Here is a 25,138-nt window from a genome sequence, read left to right as displayed (position 1 = left end):
TTTCTTTTTAAAATCTGGTAAAAACTGGCATTCTGATAACGATAACTGTGATTTATTGACATATTCAGAGTCCTTGTTCTGTTAATAACAAGCCCTTCGTGTAAACGCCCAAATTACCACTTTCGCGGGCACTGATGCTAGTAAAAGAGATCGGGTACGATCATAACTTTGTTAAGAAGCTCTGTAAGATGTACAACTCGGGTAGTTTTCAGTATAAACGAAAGGTTTCTAAAAATATGTTAACGAAAATAAGAAACATGGAAGACCAGATCCCAATACCAAATCATATGCATTACAAAGAATACACATGTATTTAGTCACTAGAATTTTTATATTTAAACATAATTTATTTTCTTCATCTGTTGTGTTTTTCATTATCTCAAAACGTTTTCACTGATTAAAGTGTTTCCCAAAACTGGGAGTAGGATTTGTTATTGGTCGAAGCCCCCAAATACGTTTAAACCTGGGACCAATAACAAATCCAACTCCCAGATCCATAACAATTTAGGTGACCAGATCACAGCAACAATAAACTTAGCAAAAATGATAAAAGGTCATAATCAGAAACTCCAACAACAAAATGTGTATAAAGGTGCTTATTACAATTCGATCAAAACAAAACGATTAAACACTCTTCTACTTATGGTGTTGTCTGGTTTGCCATTAATTTCGCAAAATTTCAAGCATACATGTGTATTGCGGTGTCAAATATATTGTAAGGTGTATGAATTTTAAGTTTGTTACTGTGTGTGTGGACTGTCAGACTTCAATAGTTGTGCCATAAACAAGCTGCCAATAGAGGTTTGTCTACTGAGCTTTCCCCTAACGGTCCACTGTATTTTTGCTCAATACATGACTGTATTAACTCAAATGTCGAGAATACCACAACGCACTACATGACTTTCTAAGTTATGTTCACAGTTTGCAAAACAGGGATTGCTACTAATACTTCTATAGTTTCTATAAGCACACCCGATATGCAAAATATCACATTATTTACACTTCTGGAAAGTATAGAAGTACATAACAGTTAGAGTATTCATTTTGGTTCCCGCCACTGACAAGTGATGTTTACATAAATTAAGCTTCAGTGAAGCGCTATAAAATGATGGTGCCAAATAACACGACAGAGCCAGATATGTTTCTGTTCAAAAGTGGATACGAGTTCCCCGTTTACGGGTTGGCTACTGGAATGTTTTACTACATACACATACCGGCAATTGTATGCTTAATCGCGAGTGTCATCTGCGCATTGGCAACCATAGTTTTGTCCTTTAAGGATCGCAAGGTTGGTGAGTTTTTCACTGAGTGGTCTAAAGGAGAGAGGCTTGTCGTCTACATTTCAACCTGCGATGGGCTATTCAGTGCCTCTAACTTGATGAACCATCTACAGGTCTTGTTCACGTTGGCCCACGTGAGACCCAAAGAGCTATGTGTCTTTTACGGATTTGTCATGACGCTCTTTGTTGTTGCCCAGATTCTCATCGTGAATCTCGTGGCTATCAACCTCTTCGTCATGATGTTCCTGAGCAAGAACATTTCGTTTGGCAAGTATGACAGCGGTTTGCTGATCTGGGCGTTTGGGGTCTCCATCCTTGGGGCAACGGTTGCAGCCTCTTATGAGCAGTTTGGGCCGATGGGAATTGCGTAAGTCAAATTCTCAAACTAATTTTACTTCATGTTCACTTTAACTGGTTAGCAAACTATTTATGATGATTAATCTCAGGCTATGAAATGATATAAACTTGTTAGAGATGATACAATTTTAAATACATACAACTAGCAGCAGACTCGCTTAACGGGCTGATTGTTTAAAAGCATGCCGCGGTTACAGTTAGAACGTATACTTTCCAGATGCTTTAACGACGCTTTCAAGGGCCACAAGGCAAATATGGTCCTCACTACAATCCCAGTACCAGTGATCCTGGTTACCAACATTGTGCTCTACATCGTTACCTTCATCAGGATTCGCAGCGGTGCAATGATTCGCTCCCTCGGCACAAATGCGAGCGCTGTTAAGCGCCATATTAAAGCTGCAAAGAGGATGTCAATGTTTGTCTTGGTGTTCGTAGCTCAATGGTGGTGTTTTGGTCTTGTTTGCGCTTGGTCACTGTTTGTGGACAATCTTTTGGAAATACCGGAACATTTGAACTACTTCATGGTCATATTTACCAATCTCGGGGGTGTCCTCAACTTGGTAGTTTATCTCCTGGTGTTTAGAAATAAAAGTCGGTCATTCATGTACAATCCACGACATATGGAGAACAAAAGAAACGCCGACCTTCAGCCAGCGATAATGACATCATCAACGAAGCAACATTTTTCTCCGAAATCCGAAACGGAAGTTTTTTTAGAGATGATAAATAACGAAGAATCAACTGAACTCTGATGTAGAATTATATTAAGTCAGTGCATCAAAGAAAACTTTATTTAACTCTTGAATTCAGTCGGTACATTTATGTTATTTGAAATAGATAATATGCGGCGTTGAAATAAAATGTTTGGTATTTCCTGTGTCTGATGTTGTCAACGTGTCTTTAATTGTGTTCTCTTTTTAAACATAAAACTTCCCTAATTGTACATAGGTACAATGCTTCATGAAAAAGGTATGCTCGTACCCAGTCCCATTGGACACGCATAAATTTAGCTCAATATATTAGCAGTTGGGAAGGTGATAATGTGCATATGTCAAAAAATCACAGTTAACGTTTTCATAAGTGCCAGTTTTTACTATATCAAAAATACCGTATTTCCTGAACAAAGTTGTTGATATCGTTATCATAAGTGCCCGTTTTTACCAATGAGATTTTTGAAATATCTGAAATATCATATTGTACATTTCCCGATCAAACATATGCGTTCATGTCGTTATCATAAGTACCAAATCTTACCAATGAAACGTTTGAAATATATGTAATATCATATTTCCTGAACACACGAATGCGTTGAAATAACTTTAATTATTATTATATTACAGTATAGTTACAGTTACAGTTACTGTAAATTAAATAGTACAAGTTCTACATTAATTTTAGATGCGTGCAGTACAGAAACTGTCGAATGTCATCTTGTCGGTTACATTATGATTACCATTAATTGATAAGGATTTTTTATATCGATTTACGCTATTCTTTGCTGTTGTATTAACGATTTTTGATTTCGATCTACGCTATCCGTTGCTGTTGTATTAACGATTTTTGATTTCGATCTACGCTATCCGTTGCTGTTGTATTAACGATTTTTGATATCGATCTTCGCTATCCGTTGCTGTTGTTTTAACGATTTTTGATATCGATCTTCGCCATCCGTTGCTGTTGTATTAACAATTTTTGATTCCGATCTATGCTATCCGTTGCTGTTGTATTAACAATTTTTTTATATCGATCTACGCTATCCGTTGCTGTTGTATTAACAATTTTTGATATCGATCTACGCTATCCGTTGCTGTTGTATTAACGATTATTAATATCGATCTACGCTTTCCTTTGCTGTTGTATTAACGATTTTTTGGTATCGATCTACGCTATCCGTTGCTGTTGTATTAACGATTTTTAATATCGATCTACGCCATCCGTTGCTGTTGTATTAACAATTTTTGGTATCGATCTACGTTATCCGTTGCTGTTGTATTAACGATTTTTAATATCGATCTACGCCATCCGTTGCTGTTGTATTAACAATTTTTGGTATCGATCTACGTTATCCGTAGCTGTTGTATTAACGATTTTTGGTATCGATCTACGTTATCCGTAGCTGTTGTATTAACAATTTTTGGTATCGATCTACGCTATCCTTTGCTGTTGTATTAACGATTATTGATATCGATCTACGCTATCCGTTGCTGTTTAATTAACGATTTTTAATATCGATTTACGTTATCCGTTGCTGTTGTGTATTAACGATTATTGATATCGTTCTTCGCTATCCGTTGCTGTTGTATTAACAATTTTTGATATCGATCTACGCTATCCTTTGCTGTTGTATGAACGATTTTTGGTATCGATCTACGCTATCCGTTGCTGTTGTGTATTAACGATTATTGATATCGATCTACGCTATCCGTTGCTGTTGTATTAACGATTATTAATATCGATCTACGCTATCCGTTGCTGTTGTATTAACAATTTTTGAGTTACAGTTAAGAGAACAGTGGAAAATTCACATGAACGGGCTGGTGACCACGGACAAAATTCAACATATACGAGATTGAAGGAAACTACTGCGTAGTTCGAAATAATCTTTTTCGGATGCATACAGGTGTTGTTGTTTTTTATAAATTCATTCTAAAAATAGAACATGTTTTAAGACATCGGCGACAAAAACACACATCACAATCACTGCGTTTATCTTATGACTACATTATATATTTTTTTGTTATTGATTATTCGCGTATGCTTAGATTTTAGCTTTTTGATTGTTTGTTTACTTCTCCTTTCTTTGAGTTTATAATGGTCTGTCCGCGTCGTATAGTGGTTGCATTATGGCGTGATTCCGTCACATCCCCCGGTGTGACTTAAACAGATTTTGAAGCCGAAAGGAGAAATTTCCCCCAGCGGTAGGTGGGGTATATCAGTGTGTATGTACCACGTGATGAATTACGTCATATATGCTCGCCGGAAGGCAACATTTCACCAAACACTTCGACAAACCTGTTTTCAAAATAATGTTTTGACAGTGCACCGTCAGACGGCCGTTTTGTGAAAAGGTTTGTCGAATTGTTTTACGAAATTAAACTCTCAATCAAACTCTGGTAAAAGACCAAAGGCGGGGCTCCGTAAGTGGTGTTAACTGCGCTATGTTTAATTTAAAACAGTGAAAAAAATGGTGAATTGATCTTTGTTTTAAGTCTTCATTCACAAAATGTTGTGTTCCGACGTATGATTTATGACGCAATTTATCACGTGGTATACATACACTGTATATGCCAAAGAATTCAATTTAAAGCCAAAATGCTGTGAGATCCGAATGACATCTAGAGCGGTGCCAATTTGAAAGGAACACATGGCTGGTTTTATCGAAGCTCCATCGGCTGCCGCCTACTCGTATTTAAGTCGTCATTTTAGGGAGTCCCGTGCCCTCCTCGCGACATGCATGCGCCAACGGATCGAATAGGTTTTGTTTTCACATCTGGGATTAATGTTTATATACCCACAATAAGCACTAGACCCTCGCTGCACCAATCAATCAAGCTGTTGGGTACATTTGCCTGCGTTGACTAGAACTGACATTTTCATTGTCTAGTGGAATTCTTCTGTCGTATGTTGTGAATGTATTTGCATTCCTACAGCATTATGTTTTCAGCGGACTAGTTTTGTTGGATTATTTATTTCGGTACCCTCTAATTAGAAAATGCAACGTAGAAATGATGACAAAATGAGATTTGTCAATCCTTGTGAAAAGTAAATTAATATTTTGTTTTACAAGCTTTTGTATTGTTTGTTTATGATGGCGTTGGTACATATGTAGGTTTTTCTCTGTCTGGAAAGTAGAAAAAGGCGTATTACATACTGTTGTCACAGCCTTTATTTTATTTTATTTTGAATTTAGATATACATGTACGTTAACTTCAGTCATACGACATAATTAATGATATTGAAGAGTCGGTCAAAACTGATCTATATGTAGTTTGGCGTTTTGTTTCAATTAATTTCTATTCTGAAAAGGGATTTTAAAGAGTGAGTTACGGGGTACGTGTTACCTGTTGACACTGCCGTGACTTATGTGACTTTAAACATGATTTTTATAACTAGTTATTCGCTGACAGCTTATATTTCAGCTTATTAGTTTTGATTTCAATGGGATAAATGTTTATATACCCACAATAAACCATAGACCATTGCTGCACCAATCAATCAAACGGTTGTGAAATTTTCCTTCGTTGACTAGAACTGACATTTTCATTGTCTAGTGGATTCCGTCTGTCGCAAGTCGTGAATATTATTGCATTCCTACAAAATTGTTTTCAGGGGACTAGTTTCTTTTGATTATATATATAAAGATTACATTTGATACCCTCTTTATTAGCAACTGAAACGTAAAAATAGTGATAAAACGTATTATTGCTTGAGATTTGTCTACCCTTGTGAAAAGTAAATTCATATCTTGTGTTACATGCTGTTGTACCGATTTAAAATGATGACGTTGATAGGTTTATGCATTTATTTGATTTTGAATTTAGGTAAATTAGTGCGTTTACCTACGGTCATATGCCATAATTAATGATATTGAGGAGTTTGTCGAAACTGACCTAAATGTTGCTTGACATTTTGTTTCAATTAATTTATATTCTGACCGAAAAGGGATTTAAGATTTAAGAGTGAGTTGCGGGTGTTACCTGTTGACACTACCGTGATATTTGTGACTTTAAATAGGGTGTTTTTATTACTTTTTATACGCTGACAGTTTATAGTTCAGCTTATCAGTTTTGAGTTCACATCTGGGATAAATGTTTATATACCCACAATAAACCTTAGTCCCTCTTTGCACCGATCAATCAAACGGTCGGGTGCATTTGCCTACGTTGACTAGAACTGACATTTCCATTGTCTACTGGATTCCATTTGTCGTACTTTACATTCCCTATGAATATATTTGCATTCCACCAAAATAATGTTTCCATCGATTTTCTTTCCTTTGGCTGTTTTGAACTCCACTACACGTACTAGCAAGTTGAACGTAGAAAAAATGGCTAAAAACACGTATTTTTCTCGGAAATGTCCATTCTTGTGAAAAGTATATTCACAGTTTGGGTTACAAGCCTCTGTGCTAATTATAAAATATTACGTCGGTAGACTGTTGCATTGACGTTGAATGTATGTATAAGTCTTCGATGTCTGCACTAACCGACCCAGTGAGAATATGAACCAGTTACCTTTCCAAGTCAAAATTGTAAAAATGTATATATATATATATATTACACCAAAATACACCATTTAGACTCCGAGTTGCCAGTTATTTCATGGAACACCTTGAATGCGGCCTTCTTACGTCAAATCTTGGAGCCACCTCTGGTATGGCAACGTTTTCGCGATCATATAACATCTTTAATGATATTAAGATCTTGGTCAAAACCTGACTTAGTTTGGACCTTTTGTTTCCATCTTTTGATTTATATTCTGTCCGTAAAAGGGAATTTTAAGATCGAGGTGCAGGGTGTTACCTGTTGACATTGTTATGACTTGTGTGACATCCAACAAAGGATGTTGGTTGAATTTTAGGCTAATGGGCTTTTCCAAAAGAACATTTAGTATACTCCTCCAACTCGCTATAGACAAAAATTAAAGTATATTACGAACATGGACACAAGTTGTCTTCACATTTGGGCATATGTAGGAATGCCAAAACTTACATAATATTATATACAATACGCTGTGTCTATCTGTAAAGACACGGATGCGTGATAATAGGAATGTGACGTCAGGCCTCTTAAAAAGGACACTAGCATCATGGAAATAGTCTCCAGAAATATATAAGCCGAAAGTTGGAGAGATAACTTCAACCGAGCTGAGCTAATTATATCTAACTAATGACGAAGGTAAACGAAGAAAGGTATTTCCCACGAAATAAATGCCTCTTTCTTGTACATCTCAATCAAACAGTGGGGTACTTTACATTTGCTGACTAGAATTGACATTTTCATTGTATATTGGATTCTACCTGACGTATTTATCTTTGAATTCTGTTGCATTCTGCCAGAATGATGTTTTTACTATAAATATTTCTCGCACAGTTTGTTCGTAGAAGAAGAAATATATTTGCTACCAATCGTTGCCAAACTCAACTAAAACAGGCAATTCTTAAAGGCACTTTTCATGGGTTGTCAAATGCACTTTTAACCAAAGAAATAAAAAATAGGAAATTAAGTGTGGCAAATCATAAGGTGTGTCAGAACTCAGATATTGACAACTGAATCCCTTCAACAAACGTTGATATTCTCTCAAATATTGTCTTTGAAGACCACAATTTTGAATACCGTTAGTATGCATTTAAGCATTTTTTTGTAGCGTGATTGACTGATGGATATCTTTACGTAATGTTTCCAATGTATTCGATCATGATAAGTTAAAATATACATCAGTTATTGAATCTGTCCTTGTGGCCGAGCGGAGTGGCCTATTTTTTCTCTTGATTCTACCGTCGCTTTGGATTCGCTCCTCACTTCAACCTCACTTTTTTATACTTTAATATTTTTTCTTCAACTTCGTTACATAGAGTTTAAAGGTTATAGCATAAGTGTTTTCAGATACATTAGCGGGATAAACAAAAAAGGGTCCTTTCAATATTTATGATATTATTCCTTTTTGGCTGACGTAAACATTCAATTTCTACGAACAACATTTATGTTAGGGTGTATGACTTCCACATTGTTTTTTTTATGTAATTTACCAAAGATAAATGAATGTGTTGTTTTCGATTCAAAATGAACTTACTTTAATAGTTTCGTTACCATATGATAAACAGACACTACCAACCTAATCGATCCTATCGAAAAGGGAGACTACTGAGTCGGAAGCAATTTGCAGTTGCGCTAACCAAACAGGTTTAACAATAAACTTTCCAACTAATCTGGTTAATGAAACAAGCATTTCTTTGCACGTGCATAATGACAATTTTTGCAAAAAAACAACATCTTATCTGAACTATTTTGTGGACGGAAGGTTAAAATGGTAAAAACATTGTTCATTTTAAGGGTGATGTGGGGTAGTGGGGGATGGGGGTTGAGGGTGGGGGGGGAGGTGAGAGATAATGTGACATATACAGCTAAATGGTTGTTCGACCTCTTTTCCCTCATAGGCCAAAAACTTGAAAATGGTTTGGTTATGGTTTATTCCTTTTCAAAAACAGGTAGTGTAAGAATATTATTGTCATTATTGTAGAATTGGGTTAAAGTAATTTTCTGCATACTAATGCACCAGTCAATTGTACATGTTGTAACCATGGCACCCCAGGGTCCAGGAAATAGCTGGGACTTGGACCTAACGTCAAGGCAAGCCCAGGTAAAATCCCCACCCAGCAGAGACAAACCGCTGCTAAAATCCCCACCAAATGCCCCCGCACCCCAGGGACCCTGGTAAGGGTCATCCCCCCCCCCGCTATTTTGGGGGTGAAAACAAAACCACCACCATTGCAGGGCCACTTTCCTTACTATCCCAGGTATACACCCAGACCTTGGGGACCTTGGTTACAATTGACAGGTGCATAAGTAATTGTTTAAAGGTTTTAAACTACATATTAAAAACCAACTGACTATAAAAACATTACTGTTTTTCATAGGTTCGGTCAGGTAACTCGAACCAAATTATTTTTGGGGACCTATTAATGTCTTGTATTAACTAATAATTGATTCCCAATGTGATAGTGAGCTTAAAGGAACTCGTTCATATGGTTTGTAAAATGCACTTTTTACGGATTTTTATTATTATTACAAAATAAAGTGTGCCAAATAATTCTAGGGTTTAAGATACTGACTGCTGGAACCCTTGAACAAATGCTGAAATATGCTGAAATATTGTCTTTGAAGTCCAAAATTTTGAAATGTGTTACTAAACGCTGTTTGACAAAAGGCTGTAGCTTGTTGATTGGTTGGTTGACATTATCACATGATGCTACCAATGCTTCCATTAAGATTTAAATTTTCTTTAACTAATTACTAGTCTTATTACGAGACTCTGTGGGCGAGTGGTTAAGGAATCAGTTCTTTATTTTCTTCTTGACTAAACAGGCATGGGTTTGCTCCTCACTACAACCATGTTATTTTTAGCTTGACTATTCGAAGAATAAGGAGAGCTATCCTAGTCACCCAAGCGTCAGCGTCGGCGTCAGCATAACCACTTACGTTAAAGTTTGCGTACCACCTCAAATATTTTCATAGTCCATTGACATCTGGCTTTGAAACTTTGCACGCTTGTTCACCATCATGGCCCTAACCTGTACACAGGAGGAGGTCACTGTATCAAGCATTTTGACAGAATATAATACCTCTTTTTCAACTTAGAATTTACGTTTAAGTTGGCGTACCACCTCAAATTTATTTCATATTGTCAATCACTGAGAATAGTCGAGCACGCTGTCTACTGACAGCTCTTGTTTGTACTTTAAAATTAATTTATTTATTTCTGCAATTTCCATATTTAAAAGTGAATTAAATATTTATATCATGTATTTACAGATGCATTACTTATTTTGGTGCCAAGACATGACGGGGTCTCTTTAAAATCTGCAAATGTATATTGCTGCCTGTGTTTCTTGGCATGTGCATATAAAAACAACAGACAACCATAATCTCAATTACAAGGTTTTGACTCCAGTTCATTGAGAAAACAGACAGCGGCAACCATGAGAAAAAAACTTCCAAGTTGATTATAATCTGTATATTTTCACAATCTTTTTTTTCATCTTGTTATGCCAACATAATATTGCCCCTGTCAGTTTAGTGAATTTATGAGCTGGAAAATATGACAGCTGCTTTACCAAGAAATTTCAAGACATTTGCTTGCGTACTGTAGATCGCTTTTATTTTGTCGATTGCCTTTTTATTTCACTAGTTCTTGTTTTCATGATTTTAAGGTTGGGGCCACTTTCACAAAGTTAAATTTATGGAAAATACTATTAATTAAGTCATTTGCTAATATCAGTAAATGTATATTTGGCTTGATTTTGAAGTCAAGTCTTAGAATTTACTTACTCGTGAAAGCATGCAAATATTTAACTCTCGCGCAAAATAAACATTTTACAGTGTACAATGGAAATACTTGCAGTCATTGTGAATTGACAAAACACTTGTGTTGTTTAAGAGGGTTTTTTTTACATTTGATGCTGTACAGATGTCGGATTTTGAGCTAGTCTTATCTGTGATGATTTTCATTGAAGTGTTAAGAGATTGCTGCATAGATACCGAAAGCTCCGGTCATACTTATGCACCAGTCAATTCTAACCACGGCCCGCCCAGGTGTGGGGAATAGTGGGGACTTTGATTTCGGTCCAGCCAACCCCGGGTAAAATCCCCATCATGCGGGGACAAACTGCTGGTAAAATCCCCGCCAAATGCCCCCACACCCTAGGGACCTAAGGTAAGGTTAATTCCCCGCTATTTTTTGTGCAAACACTGGTGCATTACATTTCAACCCTGATCTCGCCTTTTGTGTGACTGATTTCATTAGCAACAGACTGTTCACCAGTGATACTGCTGTAATGAACCAGTCAATTGTAACCACACACCCCCAGGTCCGGGGGTATACCGGGGATAGCCGGGGAAATGGGCCTTGTTTTTACCTTTCAGGTGGTCCCGCAGTGCCGGTTGAATGCGGTGGTTTTGTCTTCACTTTAAATATAGCTGGGAATGGGCCTTACCTAGGGTCCCTGGGGTGCTGGGGCATTTGGCAGGGATTTTATCATCTGTTCGTCCCCGCAGGGCGGAGATTTTAGCCGAAAGTCAAAGTCTCCGCTATTCCCCGGACCTGGGCGGGGGGGCGTAGTTACAATTGACTGGTGCATAACCATTTCTGCCCATATTTGGAATTATATAAGGTTTGAATACCAATCAATCAACAATTGGTTTTGCAACTTGTCAGTGATTGAACGGCAACATATTGCCACCTATCAATCGCAAATATGTTAATATGGTAAAAGGCTTGAAACTGGTTAAGATCGATCATTGAATAAGTCAGCAAATCTAAAATTCCATGACTGCTTGCAACTGAAAGGGGCTGTTTGTTGATCAATCAGCGATCAAAACATAATACATAATAAGCTGGTCAAATCTTTTCTTTGCAAGTTATCAAGAAGTTTACTGGCCGAAAAATTGCATTTGCTCCAGATGCAAAATTGATTACGTTTAGTGTTAGCAGGGGGATTAAGGGGTAGTACTGCCCCATTTTTTTTTAACAATTTCTAGTTAATATAGGGTATTTTAATTCTGTTTACTCCTATATTGAAATAAAAAGTAATTTGGACGATTTTAGGAGGGGTGCACGCCTCAGGTGACCAATGAATTTCACCTCTGAGTGATGAAATAAGTTTCAGCCTAAGTCATATGTGCAAACTGAAGAGAAAGGTTGTGCAATATGCGGCTGATAGGGTTTTGAGACCGATCTGAAACCTTGTAGCAACCTCAGTAAAACCTTTCATAGACCAATAAATCTCTTTGCAATTATTGATTGTTTTCATCACAAAGAGGTAGCAGATCACCGTCACAATGTTGCTGTGACTAGACTATTCATAGTGTACTTCCATAAAGGGACTAGACACCAGATGGTTACAAAATCGGCAAATACCATATTTCCTCAAAACAAGCCTCGAGTTGTCAATATGAGCTTTTAAGTCGAGGGTCCTACGTATTTTATTTTTATGGAATTTTAAAATGTTAGATGCGGAACAAAATGGTGGTATTTTAATTTTTTCTGAGGATATTTTGACCTGGAAGGTTAGTTAAGCAATATAAATACGCTTACCCTTAGGCCAGACGTGTAAGCTTCCCTCGTTTTTTCAGTCTATGTTTCTAGAAGCCTTAACAAAAAAGTTATTGAATGTATAAACTGAACGATTCCATGCTTGTTTTCAAAGAGAAAATAGAAAATTGTGTGACTTGAAACTGTTTTTTTAGTCAAAGTGTCATTATTGTACCTATTTTAACTATTTTGAATTGAGTTTTTGCATCTTTTTTTCTTTTTGCACTATATGGCCATTTTGTATGTTTAAACACCTTTGCTTTCTGGTGTGGAAGTTTTATTCAGTTTTTGCTCGACCCAGAATAAGACTGCGTTAATATAAGTGTAATTAAGACACGAGCTGTAAGACATGTTAATGTTTATAACAAAAGGCAATTTGATACCCAGTAAATATTTCTCGCGTATTTGTTATACAAAATTACCTACCAGATACACTTGTATACTTTTATTCTAGCAGTTCATATATGTGCTCATAAAGTTATACTCTGTTATTCAATGTAGGAACTCTTGATGTAACAGAACATCTCCCGATATGGCAAATAAAATGCAAACATTATATGTCTGTTACTATTTTACCACGAAAATCATGAAAATATGTTTAAAAACAGTGGAAGTTGATGCCCCCCTGAGTCCCCTGGCAGATGTCTGGTAATAGATCTTTTTGCACAACGCTTTAAAACAAAATATATGTATGAAATAAAGATAAAGAATACATTGAATACTCAATTAAAAATGAACCATTTTACACTGACAAGTGCATGGTCTTATCGGAGGACCTCTCTGCCACTTTCAACATTTTGAAGATGTTGAAAGTATAAAAATGTTACTGTGGACAAGAACTTACGTTCACAAAAATTAATACATGTTCAAATGTTCAGGTAGTCTGCAGCTTGGTCTAAATAATTAGTTGAGAATATATGGTATTTTTGCAGGTCTTTTTATAGTCAGTCATATTACACATTTACATGTATATAATGATAATGTACAATATATAACCCCATTAACTATGCCATTTCAATGAACCAGTTGAAAATATTAAGTGATCATGATGATGACCCTACGCTCGCTTGCGTCCCTCATATGTACGAATTCCTGGAACTAAATCAAATGAAGATAATAAGAACATTGAAATGAGTATACAATGCAAAATGAGACCAAATTTATGTAAAAGCTTGCGGTATAAGAATAGTTTAAAAATGTGACAACGATATCTCTTGAATTAGTAAACTGCATTCAACAACTTTTATAAGACCGACTACCCCTATTCTGATTCTGCATCAAACAAAAACTGCATAAAACTTACACGCCAGACATAAAAGGTGTTTAAACATAAAAAAATGGCCATATAGTGCCCATGTAAAGTGTACAAGTAGTTGAAAACAAAAAGATGCAAAAATGCAGTATAAAATAGATAAAATATTATAGGTACAATAATGGTACACTTTGACTAAAAACACAGTTTTTCTGTTTTCACTTTATAAACAAGCAATTCAGCTTATACATTCAATAACAAACTGCCATTTTGTTCCGCATCTCACTTTTCACTCAAGTTAAAAAGACTTGTAAGATTCCTCAAAAATAAATTACGGTGGACCTCCTGTAGTTTGTGGCTGATAATACATCATTTAACATGATTTAAAGAATAAGCGCGACAATCTTGTCAGCCTACACAGTCTCAGCTGAGTTTTCCCATTTAAAAATAGAACTGAGTGGTTTCACCATTTAAAAATGCAGGGAATGATTTTTCCAAACAACTTGCCAGTCACTAGATCATTTTACACATTAACCTGTCAATAAGCGTTTCATCCAACTCACTGTCATTTTAAGGAGTGTTAATTGCTTTTCAAAAGTTTACATCGATCAATTTCATCTCCAATGTTAATCTGTCTGGCTCTGTGTCTTTTTTTCTGCTTCCTTGCACTGTTTGTCCTTTTTTGAAGCCTTAAAAGTTTGTATATTGATGATAAATATACCAACTTTATTTCTAAACTTACTGGGATTGACAGGGTAGACAAATCCAGTAGATTTCGAACAGGAAGAATATGCCAATACTGCGAAAAATTAATGTGTCATAAAGCAATGTGATACATAAGTAAGTAAGATTCAATACATTGTACACAAGGATATCAATTTTATGGAAGCTTTTGACAAATTTGTTTTTTCTTGCACATGTATCATCTGGTGTCTAGTCCCTTTAAGTGGGAAAAGTGATATAACGATTATAAATATTATGATAACAAAAGGATGCTCACATGGTGTTGTACTCTTGTTAACTCTTCTTATGCCGTCTTGATTTTTTTTAAAATATAGCTTAACTTAAATATGCTCTTGATATTTTGCGTATATAACGGCCACATATTTTATTTAGATTTTCTTAAGCTATACTGAAAACCCAGCAGTATAAAAAATTAATCCCCAGATGTAACTTAAAAAAATATGATTGTTTTGTCAATACTTCAGGAGCTTCATGTATTCATGATTTCGAATCTTAGTAGACACTTATATGGCCACAGTTAATTATATCCCGCCTCCAACATGAATGACGCAATGCCATTGGTCAAGGACTGGTCATGCAGTGACTTCATATTTTTCCATATTGGGTAACAAATCTTTATATCTTGCCTCTTTATATCGTACCGATATATGGGGAAACATTATTTTGCTTAAGATGACTGTCTGTCTTTATGTCTGTCCATCTGTCTTGTTGTCACAAATCGTGTCTGCTCCATAGTCCTTGAACCGCTTGAAGGATTTTGAAACAACTCGCCATAAATGTTCACCATATTAAGACAAATGCACAGCCAGCTAGGCTCAAGGTCAAGATCACAGAGGTCAATTGTCATGTGACTACAGTTTGTGTCAACTCCATATCTCTTTAACCCCTTGAAGGATATTGAAATTACTCATGACAAATGTTCACTGTATTGAGACCATGTGCAGAGCACATGTTACAACCAGCTCGGTTCAAGGTCAAGGTCACATTTTTAGGCCAAAGGCAATATGACTTAAATATGACTATTTTTTTATTGCCCCTTCATATATCTTGAACCCCTTGAAGGATTTTGAAATAATTCCCCACAAATATTTCCCATATTGAGACAAAGTGCACCAAATTTTAGCCTAATGACGTCATACTGAAAATGACATCATTGATTTTCTCAGAAACACAGTGTGTGGGATTACATTCATTTTTTCACAGTGAAACAGGCTTGAGTGAAAAAAAACTGTGAAATATTTTGGTAAACTCACTGTTTTAAATGTAGATTCTATCAAAATATAACCCACCATTATTTTCCAATTAACCTATAATTTTATCCTTTTCTTACAGTGGACACAGATCAGAATTTCCATGAGTTGATCGAGAGCTACCAACGACGCCTTGAGACACACTCCTCCCAGTGTCACAGACACTCATGTATACCCCAGACAATACATGGTTACCGTGGCAACCAGAGGGTGAGGAATGGTTTCCATAGCAACAGTTCTCCGGAGTCACCCCTGTACAGCAATTTGCAGAACCTCATGGTAATTAATATTATAAATGGCCCATACTTATGTTTTTGAATTAATTTTTAAAAAAATGCAGTCGAAATGATGGAATTTTAAGATTGATTACATTTAGCTTACTTGTTTAAATGAAAGGAAAAAGTGGTGGTATTTATTGTCAGAGGTTTTGTACTATGAATTTTATGTGTACCATTTGGGGACCAAATGTTTGCATTTGGCACATCTCAGCCATCTTCATTGTACCATGAGCCTTTGATGTATTCTGGTGCATTAGTAAAAGTAGTTTGTAAAACATTAATAATAATATTAATAAATTGGAGTGTTTTAACGTGTAATTCTTATCAATGAGTTCAAATTGATTCCCAGTGAAGTGTATTATTGCATAAATAATGAAGATTCCGAAGAATGAAGTCCTTGATGGCTAAACTCAATTGAAATTACTAAACGATCAGTTAAGTGGAAAGAATTCTGTCATTGTAAACCATTCATTAGTCGGCGCCCTAAATTGCAGAACAATGCTTTCAATAGTTTCCACGTTGCATGATAAAATATGAAGTTTAGTTTGTTTTATAAAACTTTACGCTTTAATTGATAATAAAACCTTAAATTATAATAGCCCTTTGAAAATTTTGATTTTAAATACCAACTCAATCATAACAACTCGGCCATCTCCGAGATAGATACAGGCCGAGGTGTTCCGATTGATATCAAATAGATGAAGGTTACACGGTACTACTAAAATATCCTTTATGTTTGTAAACCTCCTACGCAGTAATCTCCCTTGGTGACAGCAAAAATGCCGAGTTTTGAAAAATTAACCTTAATTGTATGTTTTGAAAATATCATTCGAAAGAATGAACTCCAGGTAATTCCCCTTTGATGTATAGTATTTTTCTCCCCGTTCTATATACTCATATGAGTGAAATGTATTACAAAAACTTATACAAAATATAAGCAAGGAATTCACATACAGTACAAATAAAAGGTGAATTTCATGCTATTGAAATCTATGTATTAGACCATTGACTCTATTTCATCCGAAGAAACGTATGTATATTTATGTTATAATTTAATTTTAACCGGAGGATTAGCTTGGGGAAAAAAAAACAGAATATCTATAATTCCGGGCTAAAACTATTGTAACAATATTATTAACCATAATGTCCTTCGAGCATATGTACACCCAACATAAAACAAAATCTTATCATTGAAATAATAACCATTTTTGGTTATCTGCATGCACGTTTTTCTTCTAATTTCATTGCGCCGACTTGATGCTATGCATCAACTTTTTTCTTGTATACATCTGAGGTTATTTTCAATGAAAATAGTGGGTGCTCTGATTGCAAGGTTTGACGACTTGCTTCGTTTTATCAACTTAGAGAAAATAAAGCTCGGCAGTTGAGTCATTCAGTATTGGATATATATTTTTTGGCATGGTTTCAGAAAGATTGAGACACCAGTGTGGTTTATGATATCTTTGTGTTTAATTTAGCAATAAAACATCGGCTTACAGGAAAGTTCCATAGAATAGGGCAATAATCCAAGTTACTCCATGCTGGAATAAAGACGTGCATTCTATTATCGGCAATTCAAGCCCTTGGTTTATTGACCAGTCGGCAAAATGCAATTGGCGGCCATTCCTAAAAAACTGTTTGTTTGCAGTGCCCGCACCCACTCACCAGAAATTTCCAACATCTACTTCAGACATTGTGCATTTCGAAATATTAAGACGCTCAGGCCATTATTAAAAAATATTTTGTTTAGATTTCCCTACCAACTCACAACAACATACCTACGACCTGAATTATTTTTTTTAGCCTCTGTGGTGGTCATGGGGAACACTTAACAACTGTTTAATAAATATGACCTCAGGTGGTCTTTATATGGTAAACTTGTTCGATTCTGAGGCTTTAACATTATAATGCTTACATAATAACCTGACTCAGAAATTGTACAACTTAAGCTATTTGTAAACATTGACTACCCTAATTTATCTGGAATGTTTTAGTGCAGGTTTGGCTTAGTGGAGGGGGAGGCAACCTCTTTTAGTTAAAACTTATTTATGTTTCAATGACTGTGACACAAGTCATTACAATATTATATTAATCATTCTCGGTGCACGATGTTATGTGAGAATATGGTTTTGTGTTGTTGGGGAAACCGATACCCGGAGAAAACCCACTTGTCTTGCTTGCTGACTAAAAAAACCAAACTCACATGAGCCGGGGCCAGGAATCAAAACCGGGTCGCCTAGGTGAGAAGTGAGTGCAATTACCATGGCGCTAAGCAGACAACCTCTCTTATAACTCTAGTTATACTGTCTCACTCTGGGACATTGCAAACAATATGTATTTTAAGCCTGGCCTTTTTGTCCTTTCAACTAGTTTTTTTAGTCCATTATATTGCCTTGCAGAAATCATTGATCTTTGAAAGATTCACACCGGGATGTCAAAAAAAATGCATCCTCGGACTTTCAAGCAAACAATATTTTAACATTGGCCTATAGCTATCGGCATTTCTGTCCTTTCAAACAGTCCTTAGTTTTAGTCCCATCGCCTTGCAGAAACCATTGATCTTTGAAAGATTCACTGCTGGATTACATGAAAATACATCGTCTTAATTAGTTGCCTGCAGACATTGAAATTACTCTTGGAAAGTAGGATATTAATTTATCACCATTTCCATTTTTTACGGTCTCACAGATTCAGTGGTATTTTTCCATCATAATGGGTTGGCTTTTCGTTGAAAATGTCAGACCAGCAAACCATAAAAGGGTCTTATTGTGAAAATTGCTCTGTTATTAGGTGGTAGGATTTTGAATTTAATTATTAGGTGGAGTTTTTTTTTAACTTACTGAGTTATAATATTGTTCTATTAACAAAAAACATTTTGTTGCTTTGAAACTTATATATGTTTAATTTCATTGCTGTAGCCATTAAAACATGTTACAAAAATCATGAGGACTTGCTATTTAATTATATTGATAGTGTTCTAACATGTTGACAGTGTGACTTGACCAACAAGTTTTAGCTTGTGAAAATAATGCTTTCACAATATTTTGCAACCGTATAATTATTAATAAGTATGTAATGTTTAATAACGATGTCAATTTCTGCTGCATGATGGGAACACAATTTGCATAACTGGGTAAGCCAAATAATTAGTAATATTGTCAAATAAATTTCAATTTTAAGATCTGTAACTTATCATTGTTAGCTTGTAGGGATACATGTATCATTTTTTGAGTCATCAAAAACATAATATCCAGTATAAACTCAAATTTATATGGTAAATGATCTGAGTTCCATATTTGCTATTTATAGCTCATCTAAATTAAACTCCCAAGTGTAAGAAGACCTCCAATTGGCTGAATGAAAGGTCACAGGAAGTTGACTTCCTGTGGCTAAAATAAACTCTAGCGTTATTCATGATTTAGATATACCTGTTAATTAATAAAGACAAACTGACAAGTGTTTCAGTTATTGCAGCAACTCTTTTTATCTTTTATTTCTGTTCAGAAAACCCAAGGTCTTGACAGTGTGGCACACTACAACTCGGGAGTTAACAGTCTCAACTGGGAGACCAAATCCTACAACTGCAACCTTGACCCCTTATTGACCTATGACCCTTGTGGAATGGGCAGGCCAACTTTTGACCTTGAGTTGACCCCAGATCTAGGTCAAGGTCTCCAGCATAACATGGCTGACTTCACAGATGGACCTAGTCTTACAAGAGATAGCTGGCTTCATAGCAATGGTAAGTAAGACATTTATAATTTTTAATTTGCTGTACAACAATTTTATGTGGTTTATAAAGTTAAAATGATGTTATTGTATTCACTGATTAAATGACAATGCTTACAAGGAAATAATTCAGTAAATTAGTCATATTCATGGTATAAAAAGGGAGTTGAAATAAAAAAAATACTCAGCGATCAGTAGGATATTCATTGTTTAGTTAACATTGGATTTACACCTTTTCAGCATTTGTTTTCATTATTTTGTCACAGCCTTGGTTCCATTGTTGTCATCATGCAAACATTTAACTTGCCACAACTTTAAAACAGCATATGAACATGACTTTTTGTGTACATTTTCACAAACAATACACACACCCATTAGCAGATCAAGAAGGATGGGGATGTGGTTGGGGGGGGGGGCACAACTAAAGCCTTCTCCCTAAAATTGCCAAGTGAACTTTTTATGTTAATATCATAGAAAAAAATAGGCATAGAATACACTGATTGCACTGTTCTAGTCTTAAACAAATTATAGTCAAACTTTTTTCATGATAGTCAAATCACCACATGTAAAGCCTATACTATTCTGGTATATGGGAGAAGGGTGCACTTCAACGTGCAGTTGCACTTAGTTGCACCACTGCAATCCATGTGCATGTGCCTCTGTAGATCTGTAGCACTTCTAATAACTCTGGCTGAAATATTTCTTCAGTTGTACCCCTTTATAACTCTGGCTGAAAGAAATATTTCTTAAGTTGCACCCCTTTATAACTCTGATGAAAATTGTTGATGCTTTGATAACTTCGGCTGAAAAAAATGTATCCCTTGATAACTGTAGCTGCAATATTTGTTGAGCTTTATCCCTTGATAACTCTAGCTGCAATATTTCTTGAGCTGTATCCCTTGATAGCTCTAGCTGCAATATTTCTTGAGCTGCATCCCTTGATAACTCTAGCTGCAATATTTCTTGAGCTGTACCCCTTGATAACTCTAGCTGCAATATTTCTTGCGCTGTATCCCTTGATAACTCTAGCTGCAATATTTCTTGAGCTGCATCCCTTGATAACTCTAGCTGCAATATTTCTTGAGCTGTATCCCTTGATAACTCTAGCTGCAATATTTCTTGAGCTGTATCCCTTGATAACTCTAGCTGCAATATTTCTTGAGCTGTATCCCTTGATAACCCTAGCTGCAATATTTCTTGAGCTGTATCCCTTGATAACCCTAGCTGCAATATTTCTTGAGCTGTATCCCTTGATAACCCTAGCTGCAATATTTCTTGAGCTGTATCCCTTGATAACCCTAGCTGCAATATTTATTGGGCTGTATCCCTTGATAACCCTAGCTGCAATATTTATTGGGCTGTATCCCTTGATAACTCTAGCTGTATCCCTTGATAACCCTGGCTGCAATATTTATTGAGCTGTATCCCTTGATAACTCTGGCTGCAATATTTATTGAGCTGTACCCCTTTATAACTCTGGCTGAAATATTTCTTGAGCTGTATCCCTTGATAACTCTAGCTGCAATATTTCTTGAGCTGTATCCCTTTATAACCCTAGCTGCAATATTTCTTGAGCTGTATCCCTTTATAACCCTAGCTGCAATATTTCTTGAGCTGCATCCCTTGATAACTCTAGCTGCAATATTTCTTGAGCTGTTTCCCTTTATAACCCTAGCTGCAATATTTCTTGAGCTGTATCCCTGATAACTCTAGCTGCAATATTTCTTGAGCTGTATCCCTTGATAACTCTAGCTGCAATATTTATTGAGCTGTACCCCTTGATAACCCTAGCTGCAATATTTCTTGAGCTGTATCCCTTGATAACTCTAGCTGCAATATTTCTTGAGCTGCATCCCTTGATAACTCTGGCTGAAATATTTGTTGAAGTGTTACCTTTGATATACAGTAAAACTGCGATTGCTTGAGGATGCCAGGGTCCAAGTCAAAACCCCCAGGGACCCGATGTTTCGCACGACCCGCGGTTCAATTTTCCAGTCTGTTATGAAATATCTTTCAGTGTATTTTAAGTTTGAAGTTGTCAAACCGACTATTAACTAAGACATCAATTATGTGTTGCATTGTGGAAATCGCTCATAATTATGTTAAAAGGCTGCAATATACTAAACATAAAAGACAAAACATAAATGAATAAACAGTTATGTTTATTTTTACAAAAAGCACATCTTCATAACAACCAACATTTAAATATGACAGTACATGTTATGGCATTAGTCAGATTTAAGTTTTGCAAAATCAAGGATTGATGATTTGCGCATCTTGTCGATCTTGCGAAACTGTTCAATTGTAATGTAGCTAACAGCGTACAGAGTGCCTGAAGATCATGGTCAGTTGAACAGCGGTGAATTCAATGAACCTTCTGACAAACTTAAGAGCATCCATGGCTTCATTGGCTGTCCATGGTGATTGTGGGGTAGATAATTTGTTTTCTTCGTTGTCGTCTTCATCGTTGGAACAGGAAGCCTGTATGTCCCTCATGATGTTGTCGTCTTTCATAAATTCAGATGTGGGCGTTATATCGTTGAATTTCAAAGTCAGTCAGGGAAACTGTTGTAACCACGAGGGCTGCAAGGCAGGCTAAGAGGATGTCATCTATTTCATCCACTTCATCCTTGGTGTTGGTGGTGTTTGCCTCTTGCCATTGAAATTTCGCATGACGAAAGCAATTTTTTATTTTGTTCAACATCATGCATTCCCATGACTGCTGCAAAAGGCGCATGGCAACAAGCTAGGTTAAACTGAATTCTGTGTTCTTATCGACGGCACAGGTTTGTTTCAATTAACAACCGTCTTTGGGTAATGTACCTTCAGGTTTTGGATTACGCCTTGGTCCATCAGCTGAGTCTTGCTTGTGGTATTTGGCGGCATTTGTTAATGTTTTGAGTTTTGGATGTGCCTTCAGCATCCTGAAGAAGAGACCTGTTTTGTTGGTGTTGTAAATATCATCGGGGCTGTAGTTCTGAAGCATTGACTTAAGTTTAACATCCCAGTCTTTCATCGCCTTTGCTTTGTCATTGGCGCTGTAAGATTCACCACATACAGACCACCGGAAGTGTATACCACTCCGCTCTTGAAACCGGTCAAACCAGCCTGAGGTTGCGTTGAAGTCTGTGATGCCCATCTTATGTGCTAATTCGGCTGCCTACATTTTCAAAACTTCTCCTAAAATCACTACTGACCTTTCACGGGCATTGCTGAACCATTTCTAAACAATCCGATTTACCAGTCTTCAGAGTCTTTCATTTGTGATTTAAGTTCTGGAAGCCTTCTTTGATTGCTGTTGCATTTTTCAGCCATGTGGACAGGGTACTGCTGTTAATCTTTAAATCACGAGTTATGTGGGCCTTTGACTTCATCCCCTTTTCTACTTCCATGATTGCGTTGAACTTGACATCCATGGCCTTCGCGTCTAGTTTTCGCTTCATGCCCTTCTTTCCTGTAAAGGATGTGAGAGGGCATATTGGTGTCTTGTGACAAGAGGGCGAGAATATGAGAGTATTGAAGGATCAGTACTTGTTCCATCTAATGCACCCGATCTAATTATCCCTCCAGTAATGGGTCCTTCATTAGATTGCTCAGGTGTTTGACAATTTGTATTTTTTTCTTTCATTTGGGTGTGACATTTTGATAGAAATGAACCCGATCTAGCTATTTCCCCAGTAATGGGTTCTTCTCTAGATTGCTCAGGTGTTGGACAATTTGTAAGTTCTTTCTCATTTGCCATATTGCAAAGCAAAGTGACAAGAAGGAATTCTTTTCAGAGATTCCAATGTTGGACCACTATTTCTCACAATTAACTTCTCATCATTTACTTCTCGTAATTATCTCCTCTAATGCCCTTTTCATCTACTATCGGTCATGCGTAAACAGTGATGAACAGTTTTCACATCTTATCAAATTGCAATTTTTACAACTTTAAAACAAAAATTTTAACAACTAGCAATTGTTTGTTTATTTTGGAACATGCGTTCGGGGGAAAAAGTGGGAAATTATGACCTCGAGGGAGTAGTAAGGTTTTGTGCATAATTTGTGTACTTCGGACCGGCTTTTTTGCTCGACTCCTCGACTTATTCGATGCACCGTCAGTATATTTAATATGAAAATAGAAGGGAAAATGTATGAAACCAAGCTCCGACCTCGAGGGACCGCCGGTTCTCAAACAACCGCCTGTTCGAATGACAGCAGTTCTACTGTACTGAGAATAATTGACTAGACTTGTTGTTTGCTTGTCATGTTTTTGTCTTCATCTATGATTCAATAGCTTAAGGAAGTATTTTTTTTGGTCCCAGGAAAAATGTAAAATATTTCAGTGCTAGTAAGTAAACTTCCTAAACATTGTCAAGTATAGCAATAATCAAAATAATGCATTTAAGAGTAATATCCCAGTCATGAAAACACTTGAAGCCCATCAGTCCGCAGGAAATGATGTCTTATAGCTAACGAGGAGCATCCCATGCTCATCAATGGTTTACCATTGTCATTTTTTTCTTCCGGATTCAAGTTTCATACTCTGTATTCATTCACAAGTGTTTTAAAGTTTAAGACTGGTGACCGGACTGCAATAATGTTGTTAGATTGGCTCTTGTTGTTTGTCAGGTTTTTGCATAGCCATCTGGGTATCATCAAGGCGATTTGGCCCAAAACATAAACCTTGCAGTTTTACAAATATTTACACACATTTTAAGTCCTCGTTGTCAATTTTTCACCAAAATTGGGCATTTTGTTTGCTCATAGGAAATGTATCAGATGTAAAAAAATCTTTATCCCAGGTCATTATACTCAAAACGGAAACTTAGTAAACATGATTACTATAACTATAAGAACATGTGTACCAAGTTTCATGACAGTTATTTGAATTTTTGTCTTATTATGCCCTGAGTTTTGACTCAGTCAAATGTTTTTCCTAAATTTTGTTGAGGTCGGCAGAAGAGTCATCAGTGGCAGAAGAGGTGAAATCAAATGAGATCTCAAGACAATATAAGACAGCCTATGGAAATTGCCTACCAAACTCCTCATTTTGAGAAAAAGGGCTGATCAGTCCATGAAATCACCAGAAAATTGAAACAGTCAATTTATCACCACTTCGCAGGCCATCCTGAATAACGAGTTCATGTGGCAGGCTCTGAAGTGCACATATATGGCTAGGGTAGGGATTGAACCCACATTACCTCCTTCCTTGCAAGACAGTTGCTCTACCATCTGAGAAAGCTTGCATGTACATGCTGACCAGTCCAATTTCTATTGTAAACTCTATGTTATCATAGCAAAACTAAATTAAGTGACCAGTATAAATATATAATATCTAATGTCACCTTTGAACTTAACAAAACAATGAAGCAACTCTTTTCATGAATAAACTGGTTATATCTTAAAAAAGGGATAACAACATAGGTTTAAGAGCAATATAAAAGTGTATGTATT

The 25,138-nt window shown here is 36.3% G+C and overlaps 2 protein-coding genes across 5 annotated transcripts in view; both read left to right on the top strand.

The window, feature by feature from the left end:
• Positions 1-25,138, top strand: part of LOC128246730 (rap1 GTPase-activating protein 1-like) — a 171,996-nt gene that overhangs the window by 11,176 nt on the left and 135,682 nt on the right. For 2 of the 4 annotated variants that reach the window (XM_052965112.1, XM_052965113.1), the window contains exons 2-3: positions 15,775-15,971; positions 19,475-19,712. In XM_052965112.1, coding sequence (XP_052821072.1) covers positions 15,775-15,971; positions 19,475-19,712 — 435 coding nt within the window. Of the gene's footprint in view, positions 1-15,774; positions 15,972-19,474; positions 19,713-25,051; positions 25,130-25,138 lie in introns of those variants that run through there. The other 2 variants (XM_052965114.1, XM_052965115.1) reach the window with 2 other exon arrangements.
• LOC128246732 (uncharacterized) lies at positions 1,076-2,480 on the top strand. The gene is made up of 2 exons (XM_052965122.1): positions 1,076-1,647; positions 1,855-2,480. Exons 1-2 carry the CDS (start codon positions 1,106-1,108, stop codon positions 2,387-2,389), a joined length of 1,077 nt encoding a protein of 358 aa, XP_052821082.1. The 5' UTR covers positions 1,076-1,105; the 3' UTR covers positions 2,390-2,480.

This window comes from Mya arenaria, chromosome 9 (genome assembly GCF_026914265.1).
Source record: "Mya arenaria isolate MELC-2E11 chromosome 9, ASM2691426v1".
NCBI lineage: Eukaryota > Metazoa > Mollusca > Bivalvia > Myida > Myidae > Mya > Mya arenaria.
This window is presented reverse-complemented; position numbering and strand designations above follow the sequence as displayed.